The 20775-nt window shown below is 37.4% G+C and overlaps 1 protein-coding gene across 19 annotated transcripts in view; it reads left to right on the top strand.

Annotated features, from left to right (window-relative positions):
- Positions 1–20775, top strand: part of COBLL1 (cordon-bleu WH2 repeat protein like 1) — a 166045-nt gene that overhangs the window by 13638 nt on the left and 131632 nt on the right. For 2 of the 19 annotated variants that reach the window (XM_070508016.1, XM_070508019.1), the window contains exon 2: positions 14238–14358. The exons of the other annotated variants lie outside the window; for them this stretch is intronic. In XM_070508016.1, coding sequence (XP_070364117.1) covers positions 14246–14358 — 113 coding nt within the window. In that variant the 5' untranslated portion in view covers positions 14238–14245. The remainder of the gene's footprint in view (positions 1–14237; positions 14359–20775) is intronic. 19 annotated transcript variants of the gene reach the window in all.

Here is a 20775-nt window from a genome sequence, read left to right as displayed (position 1 = left end):
AAATATTCCTATTTGAATAATGATAGCAGGGTAACATTTGATTTATAGAATAAGTTATTGCTTTTGAGAACAAAGCATTAGTTGTTAATTATATGATTAATTGGTAGATAAAAATTCTAATTATTTGTGTGAACACCCTGCAATCTAAATTGTCAGGAGCCTTGCTGTTTTGATCTGGTTCTTCTGCTGGTGGAAGAAATTAGCCTTCTGATGTGACCAACAATGGCTGAAGGATAAAACCAAATAATAAAGGGTATTTTCTTCCAGCTCCTGAAAGAAGAGATTGAGAATTAGAGTTAGTATGAATGGAAGAAATTAAATTGTTAAATAGGCACCTAGGGCAGAAAAATCAGTCTGAGTGCTTCTTCTCCTCAGTATTTTTGAGAGTTATACTTAAAAGTGGATACAAAACTGCAAATATCATAGTAGATAACAATTTTGTCCATTTTTTCCTAAGAATGTGTTTTTGGCAATAAGTTGACATTTTACGTTGTCCTAAAATAATATGAAATTCTAAGCCAGGATTCATCAGGAAAAAAACTTGTTCATTTAATGTATGGGCAGGTGACACCACATTCCATACAGCATTTGAAGTGAGCCCAGTACTCTCCATTTAACTCTGCAGGCTGCCTTACGGTTGTCTCGTGGGGTGAACCAGTGCACTTGGCTCTCGGGCATTTAACAGCATTGGTTTTGGTTTCAAATAAAACTGGTCCAGCCAGAAGTCAGAATAGCAGCTCTTGCAGAACGGATTTGGAGACAGAAGACCTGGAACCCAATCTCGTATCTGCTACTTGCTGGTTAAGGCACCTTCTTTCCCCCTCATTGGGCCTCAGTTTCCTCCGTGGTGGGACAAGATAATAATACAAGAATGTATAATTATACAAGATAATTATACAAGAACAAGAATGAAAGTGTGGAAGTAACACCCACACTTATCAGGCATTCAGTATATGTTTGTTAGTTTTTTTTTTCTTTTTGGAGGAAGATTAGCCCTGAGCTAACTGCTGCCAATCCTCCTCTTTTCGCTGAGGAAGACTGGCCCTGAGCTAACATCCATGCCCATCTTCCTCTACTTTATATGTGGGACGTCTACCACAGCGTGGCTTGCCAAGCAGTCCCATGTCCGCACCAGAATCTGAACCAGCGAACCCCGGTCGGCAGAGAAGCGGAACGTGTGAACTTAACCACTGTGCCACCGGGCGCCCCCTGTTAAACTTTAAATATTGTCTGCTTTGTTAGAAAACAGCCTTTTGTAATGCTGGCATCGATATTATTCTAATTGGAAACCAAGGAGTGAGGGAACACGCCATGTTCCTTTCCTGGGAAGTAGAAGATGGGGTTGGTTTTCTTCGTAAGTCCACTGTGAAAGTCCCTGTGCGAGATGCAGGGAAGTTGTTCTTGGAACACTGAATAAAAAATGGGTACTAATCTCAATGAAAATCACATTCTCTTTTAGAGGAGAAAAATGCCCCCTCTGAGATTAGGAATATGCTACCAGGGTGATTGTAATTCTGGCTGTTTCCTCACTTCCGCGTTCTGAGAATTGCCTTACCTTTTCATGTTTCACTTTTTTTCTATGTAAGATGAGAGTAACTCTAACTGCATTTCTTTGATTTTGTTAGGACTGATGTGCAGTGACTGAAAATTTTCAATTGTAATGTCACACACAAGAACATCATTATTCAAAAGAGGAAGTGGGAATTTGAGACACTGTTCTAATTATAGACTATCATATATTGAAGAGAGCTTCTTTTTTTTGACACATGGATTAAAAATCAAATCTTCCTCTTCCTGTAAACAAGAAATTGAGGCCTTATACTATACCACACATGCTGTAGAATTAAGTGGCAATCTAGAAAATAACTTTAGCTATTGATAAGAGAAAGAGTAATCTCTGAGTCCTGACTCCTTCATCCTTAAGGATGACTGTGACTGTATCATTTAGTCACAGGGGAGGGAAGTGGGCAGCATTTGTCCCAGGTTGAGTCAAGCTGTAACTCTTTAAGTTCTGGTGGCAGGATGATGACACAGTCTGAAAAGTAACCCTGCAAACCCTTGACAAAAAGCCTTTATTATAGCAAGTACAGTTCAGTAGTCTTATTTATTTATATTTTTCTGGATTCACTCTTTTTTGTAATTTAGGAATATTTTCCATATTCTTGCAGGTGAGTTTTAATGTCAAAGAGGAAAGACTCATTCACAATTTCTTTTTTTTTTTTTAAAGATTTTATTTTTCCTTTTTCTCCTCAAAGGCCCCCGGTACATAGTTGTATATTTCTTTTTAGTTGTGGCATGTGGGATGCCTCCTCAGTGTGGCCTGATGAGCGGTGCCATGTCCGCGCCCAGGATCTGAACCTACGAAACCCGGGGCCGCAGAAGCAGAGCGCACGAACCCAACCACTTGGGCACGGTGCTGGCCCCATCATTCAAAATTTCTTAACATGATTGTGATCTAGTTTATCTTAGTAAGTATAATGAAAATTTTCAGGCAGAATGAATTATACCCATGCACAGACTGCATTTGGAAAGTTTCTTGAGCATTAAGGTGTTCCTGGTAAGTTTACTTGTAAATAATATGTTTTACAAGACAGTATGTAAAATAATATGGAGCCTTAATTGCTTCAGAGGTTGAATGAATGTTTGTAAATTCATTCAGATTTCCACTAATTAAAAGCATCAGGGTCACTGTAATTGAAGGATAATGGGCAGTGATTTGTATGACTGGTCACACAAGTTACAAACATTTACTGAACACTGAGTATTCCCCAGGTACTGTGTTAAATGTATGACGCATGTTCCTGCATTTAATAGTCCTCAACCACTCTGTAAAGTAGATGTGGTCGTTGTCCAGCTTGTGCGGAAGAGGAAACTGGGGCTTAGAGTGTAACGTATCCAAGGTCACATGGCCGGGCAGTGGCAGATCTGAGACTGGAATCCAGATGCCATTTGAAATCCGTTTGCTTTGACCACTTTGTGTTCTACTCCCCTCCCCTCCACCCTTCAAAGTGCCAGGGGTGGCAAAGCCAATATGATAAATAACAGTAGGAATGATGTTAAATGGGACTACACATTTTTTTGCTGTTTTTTTTTCTAATTACAAAGTTGACGTGCTTATCACAGAATATTTGAAAGCAATAGGAATATGTAAAGAAAAATAATCATCATCTAGACTACCTGGAAAGCACAACTGTTAACATGATTTGCATTTTAGCATTTTCCAAGGTGCATTCTGAATAAGATCCAAGTTAACATGTTTTCTGCAAAAACAACTTCCATGGTCAAATAATCTTGGGAAAGTCTGGGTTAAACAAAATTAAACTGTTTTCTTCTCTTTAGGTCTTTTCAGGGAATTTAATATGCTAATATGCATACTGGGCTTCCAAAGAGGAAACATAGAAAGTAAAAATTTCCAAATTTATTTATCTGAAGAACACTGATTTATGTCTTGAAACCAGTGTTCTTTCAGATACAGTTTTTACGTAATGCTGTGGATAGAGTGCATACTTCCAGACTTTTAAATAAACATTTAGATTTTTAGCTACATACTCTATTTTTATATTCCTTTTCTCCAGGATTATGTTATAGGTTGTTTTAGTTATTTAAAACTCATTTAAAAATCCTTTTTGAAATAGTTGTAAACAAACCATATGTATGTCTGAGTGTGTGTTTGCATTTTTTTTTTTAACCTTTTGCCTATTGTGAAACATTTGGGCTATTTCCAATGAAATCCTTAACTGTGGAAGAGTATGAGTTTCAGATTTGGGTGAACGTGATTCCAGAACTGAAAGACTGCAAAGTCTACAGCAGTGAGGAGACCAGCCCCAGGGTTTGTTCCAGTTAGAAACTGTGAAAGCCATCACAAGTTTCAGAGAAATCTGTATGGGATGGCCCTATGACATGCTGTCAGGGAGAGAGAGATGCATAAGAAAGGACATTCTTACTGGGAAATAGGAGTAGTCAGCTGTTAGAATGAGCTGAGAAGGTAGGTGTGTGTGTGCAATTACCTATTTGGTTTGGAAGTACACATTTCTTCAAATGCAGCCTGGGTGGTCCCCAGGCCAGGCTTGGTCTCCACCCAGCAGCACTGGGGAAGCTTGGACACAAGTGGAGTTCTGGTTATTAGACTTTGCTCTGGTCAAGGATGGTAAGAAAGCTGGGGGTCTCAGGCTCCATTGAGGAGTGAGGAAGCTGGGCTTGGGGACACGTATGGATTCTGAGAAGGGAGTTTTAAACTTGGATTAGTTGGGGAGGATTGAGTTTGGAGCTACTTAATAGATAACCCATTGTCACAACAACAAAAGTAAGAAATCGTCCTAAAAGAACCAACAGTTCCTGTTTGGTTTTTTTCATTCAACAGGTACTTTTGACAGCTAACTATGTCTCAGGTGCTGGGCTGGGCACTGACAGCTAATTGTATTGAAAATATTACTGTACATTATGTGGAAATTTTATTCATGGGATCAAGTCACTTTGGCTGGAATGAAAACATGATTCAATCTTATTAAAAATACACATCTTTGAAAACCTCCAAGGCAGTGGAAACAATACTCTCTCTGTTTTAAAGTAAGTCCAAATCTCTGAATTGCCAGTTATTACGCAGCTTGAAATACTTTTTTCTTTTTTTTGCCTTAGTTAACGTTATATCTGGTCCCTCAGATTTTCAGAAGGTTTACACAAATATAGAACTTGCAAATGTGTATGTGCCCTCTTGCTGCCCCCATCACACTTCTCCCTGAGATGAGTTCTTCTCACTGGACTCTGGGAAGTTGTTAGTATTGACTTTTCTTGGCCAGAACTGCGTGTCGAAACTGCCTCTCTCGGCCTAGGATTGTTAATGGCAAAACTGCCTCACTGGGGCGGTGGATTGCAAGGTTCGAGGACGTGCCAAGGGGAAAATTCCTAAAGGGAATATCCAGCAGCCCAGCAGGTCTGAGGTTCATTGCTATGACAGCAAGAGGTTGTTGGCTCTGGCCTCTTCCTTCCATGCCCGGACTTTCAGGGCCCCCAGCTCAGGAGGCACGGGGCAGAGCTGCCAGCTTGACATCAGGCAGCAGCGCTCACTCTTCATCTGACTAGACTCTAACAGTCACCTTTGTCGCCTTAAACTTACGACTTATCTATGTGAAATGACAATCAAGAAGCCCTGGGAATAGTCTAAGGGGCACAGGGTTGGCATTTCAGGGAGCCCTGTTGTTAAATTCTGGTTCAGCCTTTGAACAGTTAGGAAATTTTGGACAAATTATCTAACCTCTTTGCATCTGTTTTCTTTCCTTCTTTTTGTTTTTTTCATCTGAAAATAGAGCTACCTATCAAATTGGCTTACGCCTGGGATTAATTGGAAGTGTTCCATGAAATATTGACCAACTAATAAGACTCTCACTGACTGTGATTTTAATTTCACAATTAATTGTAGCTGAATTATTAAAGTTTTTGAACATCAGTCAAATGAAAAATTCACAAGATTGGTTTAAGCTGACCACTCTTGGTTTCCATTCAGTAAATTATAGTTGCTATTTGGTTAAGGACCATTGTTTCCCAAATATAAATAATGCTGTTTTGTAACTCATTAGTTCATAGAATGTGATTCTCTGTAAGCAGATTTTCTTGCCCTTTACAATCGTTAGAAAAAGCTCTACCTGGTAAGATGTGTAGATAGTGAGCACACAATGTGTATATTGTAAACTTTTATTCCTTTTTCTTCTAGGAAAGAAAATAATCAACTAACCAAATATGTTCTTTCACTGGCCTTCATTGTTGGCAGCGGTGCCTAATGAAAAGACCTTATCTTTGAGACTACCAGACAGTTCCCTCTTGTATGAGAAGACTAGATTTTTATTTTGTACCTTCCTATCCACAGCTCAGGTTCCATCCCTTTTTTAGGAAGCTGCAGTAACAGAATATAGGCTGGGAACCTCTCACCACATGGCCACGTACTTTCCACATCTGTAAACTACAAATAGCCCCTTTACGTTAAAAATGCTAGGTTAGATGAGAACCACATATGAATTTTTGGTTGATAATAATTGTCTTGAAATGAATGATTCAGTTTGAATAGGTTATGCATTTCCTTTCTAAATTCTTGATGAGGTTGGTTCTCTTGACAGCACAGATTCTCTTGGGAGTGTGAGGTGACATCTACATGAAGATGTTCTTTCTCATTGAGCTTGTTGGTGTCATCTTCATGTCATGTCAGATTCATTTCCACATGGATACTCATCCAATTAAAAATTGTCAATGCCATTTCTGAAGGAACGCAGATTGTTACTTTGGTCATAAAGCAAACAGCTATGTTTTTTCCTCATTAAGGTATCCCAACCAGGTTACCACTGGTCATAAACTATTAAAAATTGGTGTGAACCCTCAAGGTCATCGAGAAGGAAGATATGATCCTGGAAGAGGGTAGCCTACTAAAGTGTGTTCACATTTTGAAATGGTGCATTTTCTAATAAATGCAAGCATTCTTATTGAAACTGGCTGTTATTTGAACTGTATGAACACTTGTCACACATTACTATTTTGTGATTTCAGAGAAGTGGGCAATTTTAAAGGTTTGTCAAGCATCATTGAATTTCCTGACAGTACTTGTATATTTTATGAGAATAACAGCATTTTGCTCTTTGCACTAAACTGTTCCAAACAGAGAAAGAGTACATGAAGTTAAAAAAAAGACAAAAAACAAGGGGCAAAACTAGCTGTTCCTCCCCCACCCCCCCAAAAATGAACAAAAGCCTATAAAATTTTTCCATCTTTTTAAGTCAAGGACACACTTTAAATGACAGTCAATGAAAGCCTGGCCTCAGGATTATAAAGAGTAGAAACATATCCAGTTTCTGAACAGTTATTTCCTTCTCCACTTAACATTCACATTGTGTTTGACACTTGAGCACGTTTCCTGACATCACGAGCCTTCATTGCATTTTTCCAGTTTTGAGTTTGATTAAAAAAAAAAAATCACTTTCTACATTGTCAAACCTAGATGGTTTCCAGTCTGATAGGGGAAAATGATTATGATTATTTAAATTTGTATTTTTTAGTTCATTGATAATGTTTGAGAAGCTCTTAAAATATTTAATTTTCACTTGCTTTTCTCTTAAAAATTCACCTCATACCCTTTATCTCTTCTATGTTTTTATATTCATCTTTGTCATTGATTTTGTAAGAGCTCTAAATATGTATTTTTCTCTTAAAAACCTATCGAATTTTTATATTTTATGTTCTAAATATTTCCCCAGTTTTATCATTTATCATACAGTTTTGCTTATGGAAGCATTTTAAGCATTCTAGTTTCATATTATTTTAGAGACAATTCCAAGTGTTTTCATTTGTCTTACTTGGAAATGCATGTACGTTATAGGTCTTTGAAATATTCCCTGAAGTTTATGATAGATTAAATATTGGATGAAAACAAACTGAAGTTTATTCACTTGTGGTATGAGATAGGGTCTAAATTAAAAAAAGTAATTGCCTGAGCATTGTCTATTGAACAGTTGATCTTTTCCCACTGATTTTAAATGGCACCTTGATTATATGTTAAATTTATTTTAATTCATGTGTGTGTTAGTGGGCTTTCCATTCAGCTGCACTGATTTTTATGCTTTTCTATCAATCCAAAATATTTTACTTGCAGTGTCTCTATAGTATGTTTTAATGATCTCGTAGGGTAAGTCATCACGGTCAATGTTCTTTTTAGAAATTCTCCTAGCTGCTCTCAGGCATTTGTTTTTCCATGCTGAATTTAGAATTGGGAATGAGAATTGATTACTTGCGTTGAATTTCCATATAGATTTTTAAGGAGTTGATATTACTACTATGTTGAATTTTTCCATTCAGGGACATGTCTCCAGCACTATTTTCTTCCCCTGATGGCTCACCTCTCTGTCATAGGACATCAGATTTTCGAAAAGTATGCCTTTGTAGGTGCCCTCTGTCAAGAGCTAATCATATTGAGGGCTGTTGAATTAACCAAATATCTCCTATTAAGTAACTTTCTTTGTCATTGTGGTTTTCAAAGTGTGATCCCTGATCAGCAGTGTATCCACTGGGAACTTAGTAGAAATGCAGATTCTCAGACCCACTTCAGACCTACTTAATCAGAAAGTCTGGAGAAGGAGCCTAGCGATCTGTTTTGCATGGGAAAGGCTGAGAACCTCTGGTGTAGTGTATAGGGCATAGGTATTGGAGTCATATGGTATAAAATCCTGTTTTAACCCTTTACTACAGTGTATTTTGCATAAGTTACTTTTATATTTGTCTTAATATCCTCATCTGTAATATGGGCTGTTACAAGAATCATCTGTATCATAAACAAGGAGTGTAGATACTGAGTAGCTGTGATTGTTTCTAATAAGCAAGGGCTGAAGTAGTGCACAAAATAAGTATTAGATAGTAGTGGTGGTGTCTAGGGTAATGGAGGGAAAGGTCTGGAAAGCAAGGGGTGTTGCTGGTTTTGATGGGTTCTAGATAATGGGTGATGCCAAGAAGGGCATAAAAATAACCTGGTATGGGACGGTGAGAATAAACATTTTCAGTCTTGTTCATGGTTGGCACCTTTTAAGTGGGCAGACACACAATGGCATACTATTAGTGAAATCCCTGAATTTCCTGTTAACAATAGGTGGAGGATTAAATTGTTGCAGTTCCATTGTTATATTGAATGAAATTAAAGACTGTTATATTTCTCTAGTTTTAAAAAATTATCATAACAAATTTTTAAGAAATTGAGGGAAGGGTAACTAGAATATGCAAATGAAATAAGGGCTAATATCTTCATTCAAACGGTAAAGATTAAAATGAAAATGTAAATACAAAAAACCTTATCAGTTATTGGCAAACTAGAAAAATGTTAATTTACTCAACATATTGATAAATTACGTTATGCCAGAAACTGGGCTCTAAGTAGAGGGTATAAAATGATGAGTAAGTTTTAAATGTGGCTCATGAGTGGTTCACAATTGGGTGGTAGAAATAGCCAAGTGATGTGAGACTATCAATTGCAAGGCTAGGAATAAAGACAGACGTGGATGGCTGTGAGAGTCCCAAGGCTTCCTGGAAGAGGGAACTCTTGAGCTGATCTTGAAAGACAAGTACATCCAGGAGAAGTATGTAGAAAATGCTATAGGAACTCATTCAGTGATTAGTTCTGCTTGAAGGCACCAAGACTCTTACAGCATATGTGACTTGAAGGTTGAATGGGAGTTGCCGAGCCAGAAAAAACGACAGATATTCTAAATGAAGACCTCAACACACCAGAGTGACCTGAATATTGTGGAATGTGGAGTAGTCTGGTGTGAGTAGAGCATATGGACTGGGCAGGGGCAGGTGAGGCTAGAGGTGAAGTTGGGCCCAATTGCGCAAGTTTTCCTAAGGTTATGGTAGATTGAAAGACTTCTCATTTTAATATTTAGATTTGTTTTTTGGTAAAAGTATTTTATCTCAGTTGTTGCTAGGTCTTCATCTTTCTTTCCTTTTTTTTTTTGGTAACCTATGTCATTACACTCATATCAGATAGGGAATTTAGGTTAGGAGTTCAGAAAAACATTTCTGTTACAAGTTCATGTTCGTATAACACAGTTTTAGTTTGGGTCCTATTCAGCCTTTCTCAATATTAAAGACTTTCAACCTATGGGTGCGAAAGTTCATTAGTTAATTCAGACAAAGCCTCTTCCACCAGTTGGTGTGGCCTGGAATTATTCTTGCCTCCTGAAGCTTCCTTGTTAAGTGTGCTCTCAACATCCATATATCCAGGACTTTCCCCACTGAGCCCCTGGATGTTTCTTATGCTGCACTGGAGTCCTGTCCTAAACTTTTGGTCATTTGGCTGGGCCCTGACTCCCTGGCTAGCTAATTTTTTCCCCTTGTGGCCTGGATTTCTGTGGCCTCAGTAAGCAGTTGTGAGCCTGCTGTGAATCAGAGAGACCATTGGGAATCTTGACCACACCCCTAACCTGACTTATACATATACCACAAGTGCCTTGAGAGCTTGGCTGTTATTTCATCCACCAGCTGACACCCGTTTAATATAGTATAGGTACCCCTTAAAACCAATATTGAACCTATTCTTAGCAACTGTTGGGGGTTATTGTGACTTTAGGTTACACATGACTGGTCAGCCCCACTCAGCCTGCTATTAACTTTTACTCCAAGTAGAGGAAATGTATTTGTATATTATAAGAATTACAAATTGCTAAATCCTGTGGGCTCTTGCAGTACAATGTCTTTTCTTATTTCCATTTTTTGATGTCCTAGTGTAGGCTTGGACTGTTTTGATGGCTCCTTCTTACCCTTAGTTTTTATTTTTTAAGATTTAATATACTACAGGGATATTTCCAAGCCATGAGTCAATTCATATCAAGCTCCCCTGCTCTCCCCCAAAATAATGTTTGCTACCTGTACAGTAAAGGCCAGACTCTGTGGTAGGCATTGAGAATGCATGGATGCCTGGTCCTAACTTTCCTTTCGGGCCTTGTCTCCTACCTACATTCTTTTCAGACCTGGGAGACAGCCTGTGACATCTCCTGAATACTGGGGAGTTTCAACCTCCTTGTTTTTCTCTAGTGTTTCTTCAGTGTGGAATTCTACTGGCCCACCTCACTGCCCAGAGGAATCCACACATTTTTCAAGGCTCAGTTCCAAATTCCACCTTCTTCTTGAAGCTTTTATAGATCCTCGAGCCAGATGCATTTTTTTCTTGCCTTGGCTTTCATGGTACTTTGCCTCTAACTCTGCCAGAGCATGTATGACTGTCTATCTTCTATTTTTGTTTTGTTTATAAGCTTGTTTTCTCAAGTTGTAAGCTTTTGTTTTTTTTTTTTTTAGATTTTTTTTATTTTTTCCTTTTCCTCCCCAAAGCCCCCCAGTACATAGTTGCATATTCTTCGCTGTGGGTTCTTCTAGTTGTGGCATGTGGGACGCTGCCTCAACGTGGTCTGATGAGCAGTGCCATGTCCGCGCCCAGGATTCGAACTAACAAAACACTGGGCCATCTGCAGCAGAGCGCGCAAACTTAACCACTCGGCCACGGGGCCAGCCCCAAGTTGTAAGCTTTTTAAGAGTGAGATTTAGTTATCTTTTTATCCATGGTAGCACTCCCTCACATTATTTTGTCCATTTGGGTTTTCAATAAATGCTTTGTTTGTGTTAGGATTTTGATGGTCTAAGAAACTTTGGTTTTTACAAAAAGGGGTGCAGTGGAGGAATAGAGGATTTGGGTGAATGCTTGAGGCTGTGTGAGAAGGAATGGTTTGGGAAGGGACACTCTCCATGGACCTTTAACTAGTTATGGTAGTTGTAATGCTTTATTTGAAAATTGCTTGAAAATAGATCACAATCCTTATCATTTATTGATATTATTAATACCAAGTACCTATCTTGGTTTAGCTAATCCTCCCAACAACTCCACGAGGTTCATGTTATATCCCTTTTTATACAGGAGGAAACTCTGAGGCTCATACAGATTTCTTAGCTGAGATTAAGTAAAGAATAGAACCAGGTTTTCATGTCAGGTCTGTCTGATTCCAAAGCCAGCATTCTTCATCACTGTGTTCTCCTGCTTTACCTAAGCATTTGGAAAGTAGGCATTTCTGACCCCACCTTCCTGCTACAGGGAACAAGTCAAGTTCTGCTTCAGATCAGCTCACAGTAGAAAAATTGATTTGTGTGTGCCCATCTCCAAACTAGTGCTTATCAGATTATAGATGCTTAAGATGTCAGCAAGGTACCTTAACCTATCAAATTGAATTATAGATAAGAAAATGAAGTTAAAAATGTAAATATTGGTTTAAAGACATTTATGTCATGTGCAGTCAGTCGATGGGCAAACACAAAGAATTGATTGATTTTGGCTCTTCTTTCTTTGTTGTATGGTTAGAGGACTGGTAATTAAGAGATCCTGTTGGAGGGTAGTAGAAGATTTAAGAGGACAGTGAGAATTTATACATTTTTCTAGAGTGGAGGGTGATTTACTTTCAAGTGGAGAAGAAAAAGCTGTGAATTGAGGTATTTTTTACATGCATGTCTGCCTGGTTTTTCTTTACATGATGTATGGAAGTTCTGGGGTTTTTTTGTTTGTTTGTTTTTCCTCTTTCTTTAACCAAGTAGGACTTCCTCTGAAGGATCTTTTGTCCTCAGAGAACTTTTGAATCAAGGCATCATTGTGGAGAAAAAGAAAGATCAGCAAGATGGATACCTTCTTAGTTAACTATCCATCAATGTTTATATGTTGAGATAAATGTGAATGTTAAATTATTAGATGATTTGTTTATTCAATGACTGTTGACTTATATTCCAGACTCTCTATTGGGACAGGGGATAAGACAGACCCTGTGACTTCCTCAGAGACCTCTCAATTGTTGACCCAGCAAAGAGTAAAGACTCTAATTTTACATATGACAACAAGAGTAATAATATAAAAGTTGACCCACATTTATTAAGACCTTATTAGATGCTAGGTCTTAATGCTAAGTATCTTAAATATATTATAGAATTTTATCTTTATAACAACCTTGTGTGAGAGATCCTTCTGTCTTGGTTCTTATTTATCAGATGAACAAAAAACCTGAGACAATTAGAGGCAGCAACTTCTCCAGGATCATACTTGGTAACCTTGCTACTGTGATCCATCCATTAAAAGTATACGTATATGACTTTAGTATGTTCCATGTGAAAGTGAAAGACTTTCTTTAGAGATTAGTTTTCCAAAACTTCTTGAAAAATAGCGTTCTGTCTGCCTGTTCTGACTTTGTCACGTAGACTTTGGTCTGAATCAAAGATGTGCCATTTTCTTATTGGTTGACCTTAGGCAAGTTACTTAACCTCTCAGAGCCTCTGTACCTTTACCCATAAAATGGGGATTAAAACCACATTTTGCATGTATATGTAAAGCACAGGACCCTAAAATCTTAGTTCCCATTTCTTTTCCTCTTATTTTTCCATGAAATGAAAGATAGTACTGAATTTTTCAGCTTGACTACCAACAATTTGCTTGTAAACAACTTGAGGAGTTCCAGCAACTTAAGAAGTCCAGTTGTGATACTGGAGAGTAAACGTTGGACTTGAAATTGGAAGTCTTGTATTTAGGTTGCTACTTTGTGGTCCATTTCTTATTTTAAGAGGGATGGAAATATTTTCATCTAATAATTAACTCATGACTTTTTATTACTTCTTGATGCTTGAAAGGGCTACCGACTCCGCAGTCAGGCGAAGAGCAATAATCAACCTTTGGGTGTTCCATTTGGATAGTGGGAGTCAGTTGCATAATAGGAATAATGCTGTTTCTATCTCTTTAGCTAAACAGCACAGCCTTGATTCTAGATAAAAGCTTTCCTCACAGATAAGCTTCTGGAGTGCCCAGTTTGACTTTATAATTTAGTAACGTTTGGTTACCCCCATGAGGTCTTTTGAAGGTACATGATTGTTTATCTAGTGCTTAAAGTAAGTACATGACTATGAAATTTTTGTTGTTGATTAAACGAAGATGTCATATGACAGTGTGGATTTTTTGAGGGTATTGTTCCGTTTAGCTGTGCTGAAAAACTAGATTTAAAGTAACAACTGACTACAGTGAAGTTGTGTAATACCATATTAATTTAACATTTCCATGTGCATCAATCCATTTGATGATATACCTATATGAATCATAATTAGAAGTATGTAACACTTTCTAAAATATAATTCTGGAGAAATTGTTAAAAAAATAAAGTTTTTTAAAATTTGGAAATTTAATTTTGGTCCTATATGGACTGAAAGAAGTTGTTATTGAAAGAAATCAATGGCGAAATTTTTGGTGAGGTGAATGATCAAGTCCTAATTTATTTGAGTTTGCATAAATGGACTTTATTTGGTTATGCCATATTTATGGGAAAGATACAAAAAAGATTAATTTATTTCTATCTTGGTATATAATGGTTTGCAACTGCATAATAATCCTTAAACAATGACTTTTTTTTTTTTTTGCTGTGAAAGATTTGCCCTTAGCTAACATCTGTTGCCAATCTTCCTCCTTTTTTTTTTCTTTTCTCCCCAAAGCCCCAGTACATAGTTGTATATTCTAGTGGTAATGACTTTCTTTTTATAAGGTCTATGCTATGTTAAAATGAATCCGGGCCCTAATTTTTAACATAAAAATCAGCTAACAATTATCAAGTGCTTACTATATGCTAGACATTGCACTAAGAGCTTAATGTGTGTTTTACTTTTGTAGCAACTCAGAGATGGGTGCTAAGATGCTTGTTTTACAGCTGGAGAAATGCAGGCAGAGAAAGGTGAGATCTTGCCAAAGCTGCAGATTTGGAAGGTGATGGAAGCAGCACGTGGACCCACTCACATTCCCTTAACCGCTGGGCTGCCGTTGCTTCTACGGTATTACAAAAATGTTTTTTCACTTTGCTGTGAGATTTTTTGTGTGTAAATGAAATTTATCTTTAATATTTTACTCTAGAATATAACTAAATAATAGATGTGAACCAAGTAGATTCTAAAACCTTAGGAAGACAGGGACAATGTATGCCTTCCATATTTCCCTACATTGATCACATATGCCTAGGACACAGTAGGCTAGTTCATTCATTTTTAAAATTGAATCAACTAAAACATGCTTTTGTAGAAAGTGGTATAAAAAATCATATATGATGATTTTAATTTTGTCTGGAAAACAGGCATTCACTATTGAAAGGCGTTCAAGTGTTCTTAACTGATCTAGTTTCTTATACAATGCAATGAGTGTCAGAAACCAAAAGGGTTCTTTTATTTGTAGTGCTGGATGTTGGTGAAAATACATCGCAAAATACCTCTAGCCAGTTGTGATGTCTGACAAAAATGCTACCATATAGCATCCATACCATATAGCATTATGAATTTAGATTAATAGTTGTGAGTAGATGTGTCTAGAGTTAGAGTTGGAGAATATAAATGAAAACATTTTATTTTCCTGAACTTTTGCAGACTGTTGCTCAGGGTCTTGACTTACTCTTAGTCTTACCTTGATGACAGAAACCTGGATTTACCTTTTGAATGTGCCACTTTTTAAACTTATCTCTTATTGATTCTATCCTTAGTATATTTCAGAGAGGGATTTTTGAAAATCTAACTTTGATTTTTTTTCTGGAAGTCAAAATACCTTTTTAAAAACAGTAGTCATAGAGCCAAGAAAATTGAGAGAGAAACTAGTGCACATATTTGCATTTGGGTATGGAAAGTAGAGCCCAAAATAGTACACTGGTCACACATGATAGATTTTAGCTCTCTAATAGAGTCAATCTTTAGACATACTATATTTCATTGAATCTAGGATGCAGTCAAATTTCAGATTCACCATTATTTTATGTACCGCTAAAAGAAAAGACATGTCCAATTAAATTGATACAATGCTCTTAAAAATGTTTTTATTAAGGCATGATTTATATATGCCAAAATTTACCTAGTTTAATGTGTAGTTCACATTTGACAAACCCATGCCATCATGACACACCATCACAGCTACCATCGCAATTGAGATATAGAACAAGTCCATACACAACATATTACGACTTAGTTTTTATATTACATTTAATGAAATTGAAAGGTATTTTAAATTAATTTCACGTTTTCATCATGTCATTCTTGTGCAATCTTAAAAAAGGAACATATAAACACAATAATTTTACAGTTTTTCTTTTTTTTTTTTTTTTTTTTTTATTAATGTTATGATGGATTACAGGCTTGTGAAATTTCAGTTGTACATTTTTGTTAGTCATGTTGTGGGTACACCACTACCCCCTCCGTGCCCTCCCCCCACCCCCCCTTTTCCCTGGTAACCACCGATCAGATCTCCTTCTCAATATACTAATTTCCACCTATGAGTGGAGTCATATAGAGTTCGTCTTTCTCTGACCGACTTATTTCGCTTAACATAATGCCCTCGAGGTCCATCCACATTGTTGTGAATGGGCCAATTTCGTCTTTTTTTATGGCTGAGTAGTATTCCATTGTGTATATATACCACATCTTCTTTATCCAATCATCAGTTTCTGGGCATGTAGGCTGGTTCCACGTCTTGGCTATTGTAAATAATGCTGCGATGAACATAGGGGTGCAACGGACTCTTGAGATATCTGATATCAGGTTCTTAGGATAGATACCCAGTAATGGGATGGCTGGGTCATAGGGTATTTCTATTTTTAACTTTTTGAGAAATCTCCATACTGTTTTCCATAGTGGCTGTACCAGTTTGCATTCCCACCAACAGTGTATGAGGGTTCCTCTTTCTCCACAACCTCTCCAACATTTGTCGTTCTTGGTTTTGGATGTTTTTGCCAATCTAACGGGGGTAAGGTGATATCTTAGTGTAGTTTTGATTTGCATTTCCCTGATGATTAGCGATGATGAACATCTTTTCATGTGTCTATTGGCCATATTCATATCTTCTTTTGAGAAATGTCTGTTCATGTCCTCTGCCCATTTTTTGATCGGGTTGTTTGTTTTTTTGTTGTTAAGCAGTGTGAGTTCTTTGTATATTATGGAGATTAACCCTTTGTCGGATAAGTGGCTTGTAAATATTTTTTCCCAATTAGTGAGCTGTTTTTTTGTTTCAATTCTGTTTTCCCTTGCCTTGAAGAAGCTCTTTAGTCTGATGAGGTCCCATTTGTTTATTCTTTCTATTGTTTCCCTCAACTGAGGAGTTACAGTGTCCGAAAAGATTCTTTTGAAACTGATGTCAAAGAGTGTACTACCTATATTCTCTTCCAAAAGACTTATTGTCTCAGGCCTAATCTTTAGGTCTTTGATCCATTTTGAGTTTATTTTGGTGTGTGGTGAAAAAGAATGGTCGATTTTCAATCTTTTGCATGTGGCTGTCCAGTTTTCCCAGCACCATTTGTTGAAGAGACTTTCTTTTCTCCATTGTAGGCCCTCTGCTCCTTTGTCGAAGATTAGCTGTCCATAGATGTGTGGTTTTATCTCTGGGCTTTCAATTCTGTTCCATTGATCTGTGCACCTGTTTTTGTACCAGTACCATGCTGTTTTGATCACTGTAGCTTTGTAGTATGTTTTGAAATCAGGGATTGTGATTCCGCCGGCTTTGTTTTTCTTGCTCAAGATTGCTTTAGCAATTCGTGGTCTTTTGTTCCCCCATATGAGTTTTAGGATTGTTTGTTGAATTTCTGTGAAGAATGTTCTTGGGATTCTGATTGGGATAGCATTGAATCTGTATATTGCTTTGGGTAGTATGGACATTTTAACTATGTTTATTCTTCCAATCCATGTGCAAGGAATGTCTTTCCATCTCTTTATGTCATCGTCAATTTCTTTCAAGAAAGTCTTGTAGTTTTCATTGTATAGATCCTTCACTTCCTTGGTTAAGTTTATCCCAAGGTATTTTATTCTTTTCGTTGCGATTGTGAATGGGATAGAGTTCTTGAGTTCTTTTTCTGTTAGTTTATTGTTAGTGTATAGAAATGCTACTGATTTATGCACGTTAATTTTATACCCTGCTACTTTGCTGTAGTTGTTGATTATTTCTAATAGTTTTTCTGTGGATTCTTTGGGGTTTTCTATGTATAAGATCATGTCGTCTGCAAACAACGCGAGTTTTACTTCTTCGTTACCTATTTGGATTCCTTTTATTTTTTTTTCCTGCCGAATTGCTCTGGCCAGCACCTCCAGTACTATGTTGAATAGGAGTGGTGAAAGTGGGCACCCTTGTCTTGTTCCTGTCCTCAGAGGGATGGCTTTCAGCTTTTGTCCATTGAGTATGATGTTGGCTGTGGGTCTATCATATATGGCCTTTATTATGTTGAGGTACTTTCCTTCTATACCCATTTTACTGAGGGTTTTTATCATAAATGGGTGTTGGATCTTGTCGAATGCTTTCTCTGCGTCTATTGAGATGATCATGTGGTTTTTGTTTTTCATTTTGTTGATGTAGTGTATCACGTTGATTGACTTGCGGATGTTGAACCATCCCTGTGTCCCTGGTATAAATCCCACTTGATCATGGTGTATAATCTTTTTGATGTATTGCTGTAATCGGTTTGCCAAAATTTTGTTGAGGATTTTTGCATCTATGTTCATCAGTGATATCGGCCTGTAGTTCTCCTTCTTTGTGTTGTCCTTGTCAGGTTTGGGGATCAGAGTGATGTTGGCTTCATAGAATGTGTTAGGGAGTTCTCCATCTTTCTCAATTTTCTGGAACAGTTTGAGGAGAATAGGTATTAAGTCTTCTTTGAATGTTTGGTAGAATTCTCCAGAGAAGCCGTCTGGTCCTGGACTCTTGTTTTTGGGAAGGTTTTTGATTACCGTTTCTATTTCCTTTCTTGTGATTGGTCTATTCAGATTCTCCATTTCTTCCTGATTCAGTTTGGGGAGATTGTAGGAGTCTAGGAATTTGTCCATTTCTTCCAGGTTGTTCAATTTGTTGGCATATAGTTTTTCATAGTATTCTCTTATGATCTCTTGTATTTCATTGGTATCTGTTGTGATTTCTCCTCTCTCATTCCTGATTTTATTAATTTGCGCTTTCTCTCTTCTTTTCTTGGTGAGTCTGGCTAGGGGTTTGTCAATTTTGTTAATTCTTTCGAAGAACCAACTCTTTGTTTCATTGATCCTTTCTATTGTCTTTTTTGTTTCAATATCGTTTATTTCTGCTCTTATTTTTATTATTTCCCTCCTTCTACTGACTCTGGGCTTTGTTTGTTCTTCTTTTTCTAGTTCTGTTAGGTGTCGTTTGAGGTTGCTTACGTGAGCTTTTTCTTGTTTAGTGAGGTGAGCCTGTATTGCGATGAATTTCCCTCTTAGGACTGCTTTTGCTGCATCCCAAATGATTTGGTATGTCGTGTTCTCATTTTCATTTGTCTCCAGATAATATTTGATTTCTTCTTTAATTTCTTCAATGATCCATTGTTTGTTGAGAAGCGTGTTGTTTAGTCTCCACATTTTTGCACCTTTCTCTGCTTTTTTCTTGTAGTTGATTTCTAGTTTAATAGCGTTATGATCAGAAAAGATGCTTGATATTATTTCAACTCTCTTGTATTTATTGATGTTTGCTTTGGTTCCCAAAATATGGTCAATCCTTGAGAATGTTCCATGTGCACTTGAGAAGAATGTGTAACCTGCTGTTTTTGGATGAAGTGTTCTATATATATCTATTAAGTCCATCTGGTCTAATTTTTCATTTAATTCTATTATTTCCTTGTTGATTTTCTGTCTGGATGTTCTGTCCATTGGTGTTAATGGTGTGTTGAGGTCCCCTACTATTATTGTATTGTTGTTGATGTCTTCTTTTAGTTCTATTAAGAGTTGCTTTACAAATTTTGGTGCTCCTGTGTTGGGTGCATATATATTTATAAGTGTTATGTCTTCTTGGTGGAGAGTCCCTTTTATCATTATATACTGTCCCTCTTTATCTTTCTTTATCTGTTTTGCTTTGAAATCTACCTTGTCTGATATTAGTATAGCGACACCTGCTTTCTTTTGTTCATTATTAGCTTGGAGTATTGTTCTCCATCCCTTCACTCTGAGTCTGTGTTTGTCTTTGGGGCTGAGGTGTGTTTCCTGGAGGCAGCATATTGTTGGATCTTGTTCTTTGATCCATCCTGCCACTCTGTGTCTTTTGATTGGGGAGTTCAATCCATTTACATTTAGAGTGATTATTGAGACGTGGGGGCCTACCACTCCCATTTTGTGTCTTGTTTTCCGGTTTTCTTCAGTTTCCTTTGTTTCTCGTCCCATGGTTTAATCTGTTCTGATGTAGAGCTACTACTCTCTGTTGTTGTCCTTCTACTTATCTCCTCTGCTCTTGGTTTTGTAGCCCCTTTCCTTTTTTGGATTTTTCAGGAAAGAGGGTTTTCCTGAGGATTTCCTGAAGAGGAGGTTTTGTGGCAATGAACTCCCTTAATTTTTGTTTGTCTGGGAAAGTTTTTATTTCTCCATCGTATTTGAAGGATATTTTCGCTGGGTAGAGAATTCTCGGCTGTAGATTTTTGTCCTTCAGATTTTTGAATATATCATTCCACTCTCTTCTAGCCTGTAAAGTTTCTGCTGAGAAATCTGCTGATAGCCTGATGGGGGTTCCTTTGTAGGTTAGTTTCTTTTGCCTGGCTGTCCTTAATATTTTCTCCTTGTCGTTGACTCTTGCTAGCTTCACTACTATATGCCGTGGAGTTGGTCTTCTTGCATTGATAAAGTTTGGAGATCTATTGGCTTCTGTCACCTGAAGATCCATCTCCCTCACCAGATTTGGGAAGTTCTCAGCCATTATTTCTTTGAATAGGTTTTCTGCCCCTTTCTCCTTCTCTTCTCCCTCTGGTATACCTATAATCCTTACGTTGCATCTCCTAATTGTGTCTGATAATTCTCGGAGAGTTTCTTCATTTCTTTTAAGTCTTGCTTCTCTCTCCTCCTCTGCCTGCAACAATTCTATATTGCCATCTTCCAAATTGCTAATTCTTTCCTCCATATTATCGGCCCTACTGTTCAGAGCATCTAGATTTTTCTTAATCTCCTCTATTGTGTTCTTCATTTCCAATATTTCTGTTTGGTTCTTCTTTATCGTATCAAACTCTTTTGTGACATAGCTCCTGAACTCGTTGAGTTGTCGGTCAGAATTCTCTCTTAACTCATTGAGAATCTTAATGATGGCTGTTTTGAAGTCATCGTCATTTAGGTTATACATCTCATTTTCTTTGGGATTGTTTTCTGTGTATTTGTTGCTTTCTTTCTGTTCTGGAGATTTGATGTATTTTTTCATATTGCTTGATGTTGTTGATTTGTGCCTCCGCATGGAGATAGAGTTTAGTTGCTCCT

The sequence above is a fragment of the Equus asinus genome, chromosome 4 (assembly GCF_041296235.1).
Source record: "Equus asinus isolate D_3611 breed Donkey chromosome 4, EquAss-T2T_v2, whole genome shotgun sequence".
NCBI classification, from domain to species: domain Eukaryota; kingdom Metazoa; phylum Chordata; class Mammalia; order Perissodactyla; family Equidae; genus Equus; species Equus asinus.
The sequence above is the reverse complement of the archived record's forward strand: the minus strand, read 5'-3'. Positions and strand labels throughout refer to the sequence as shown.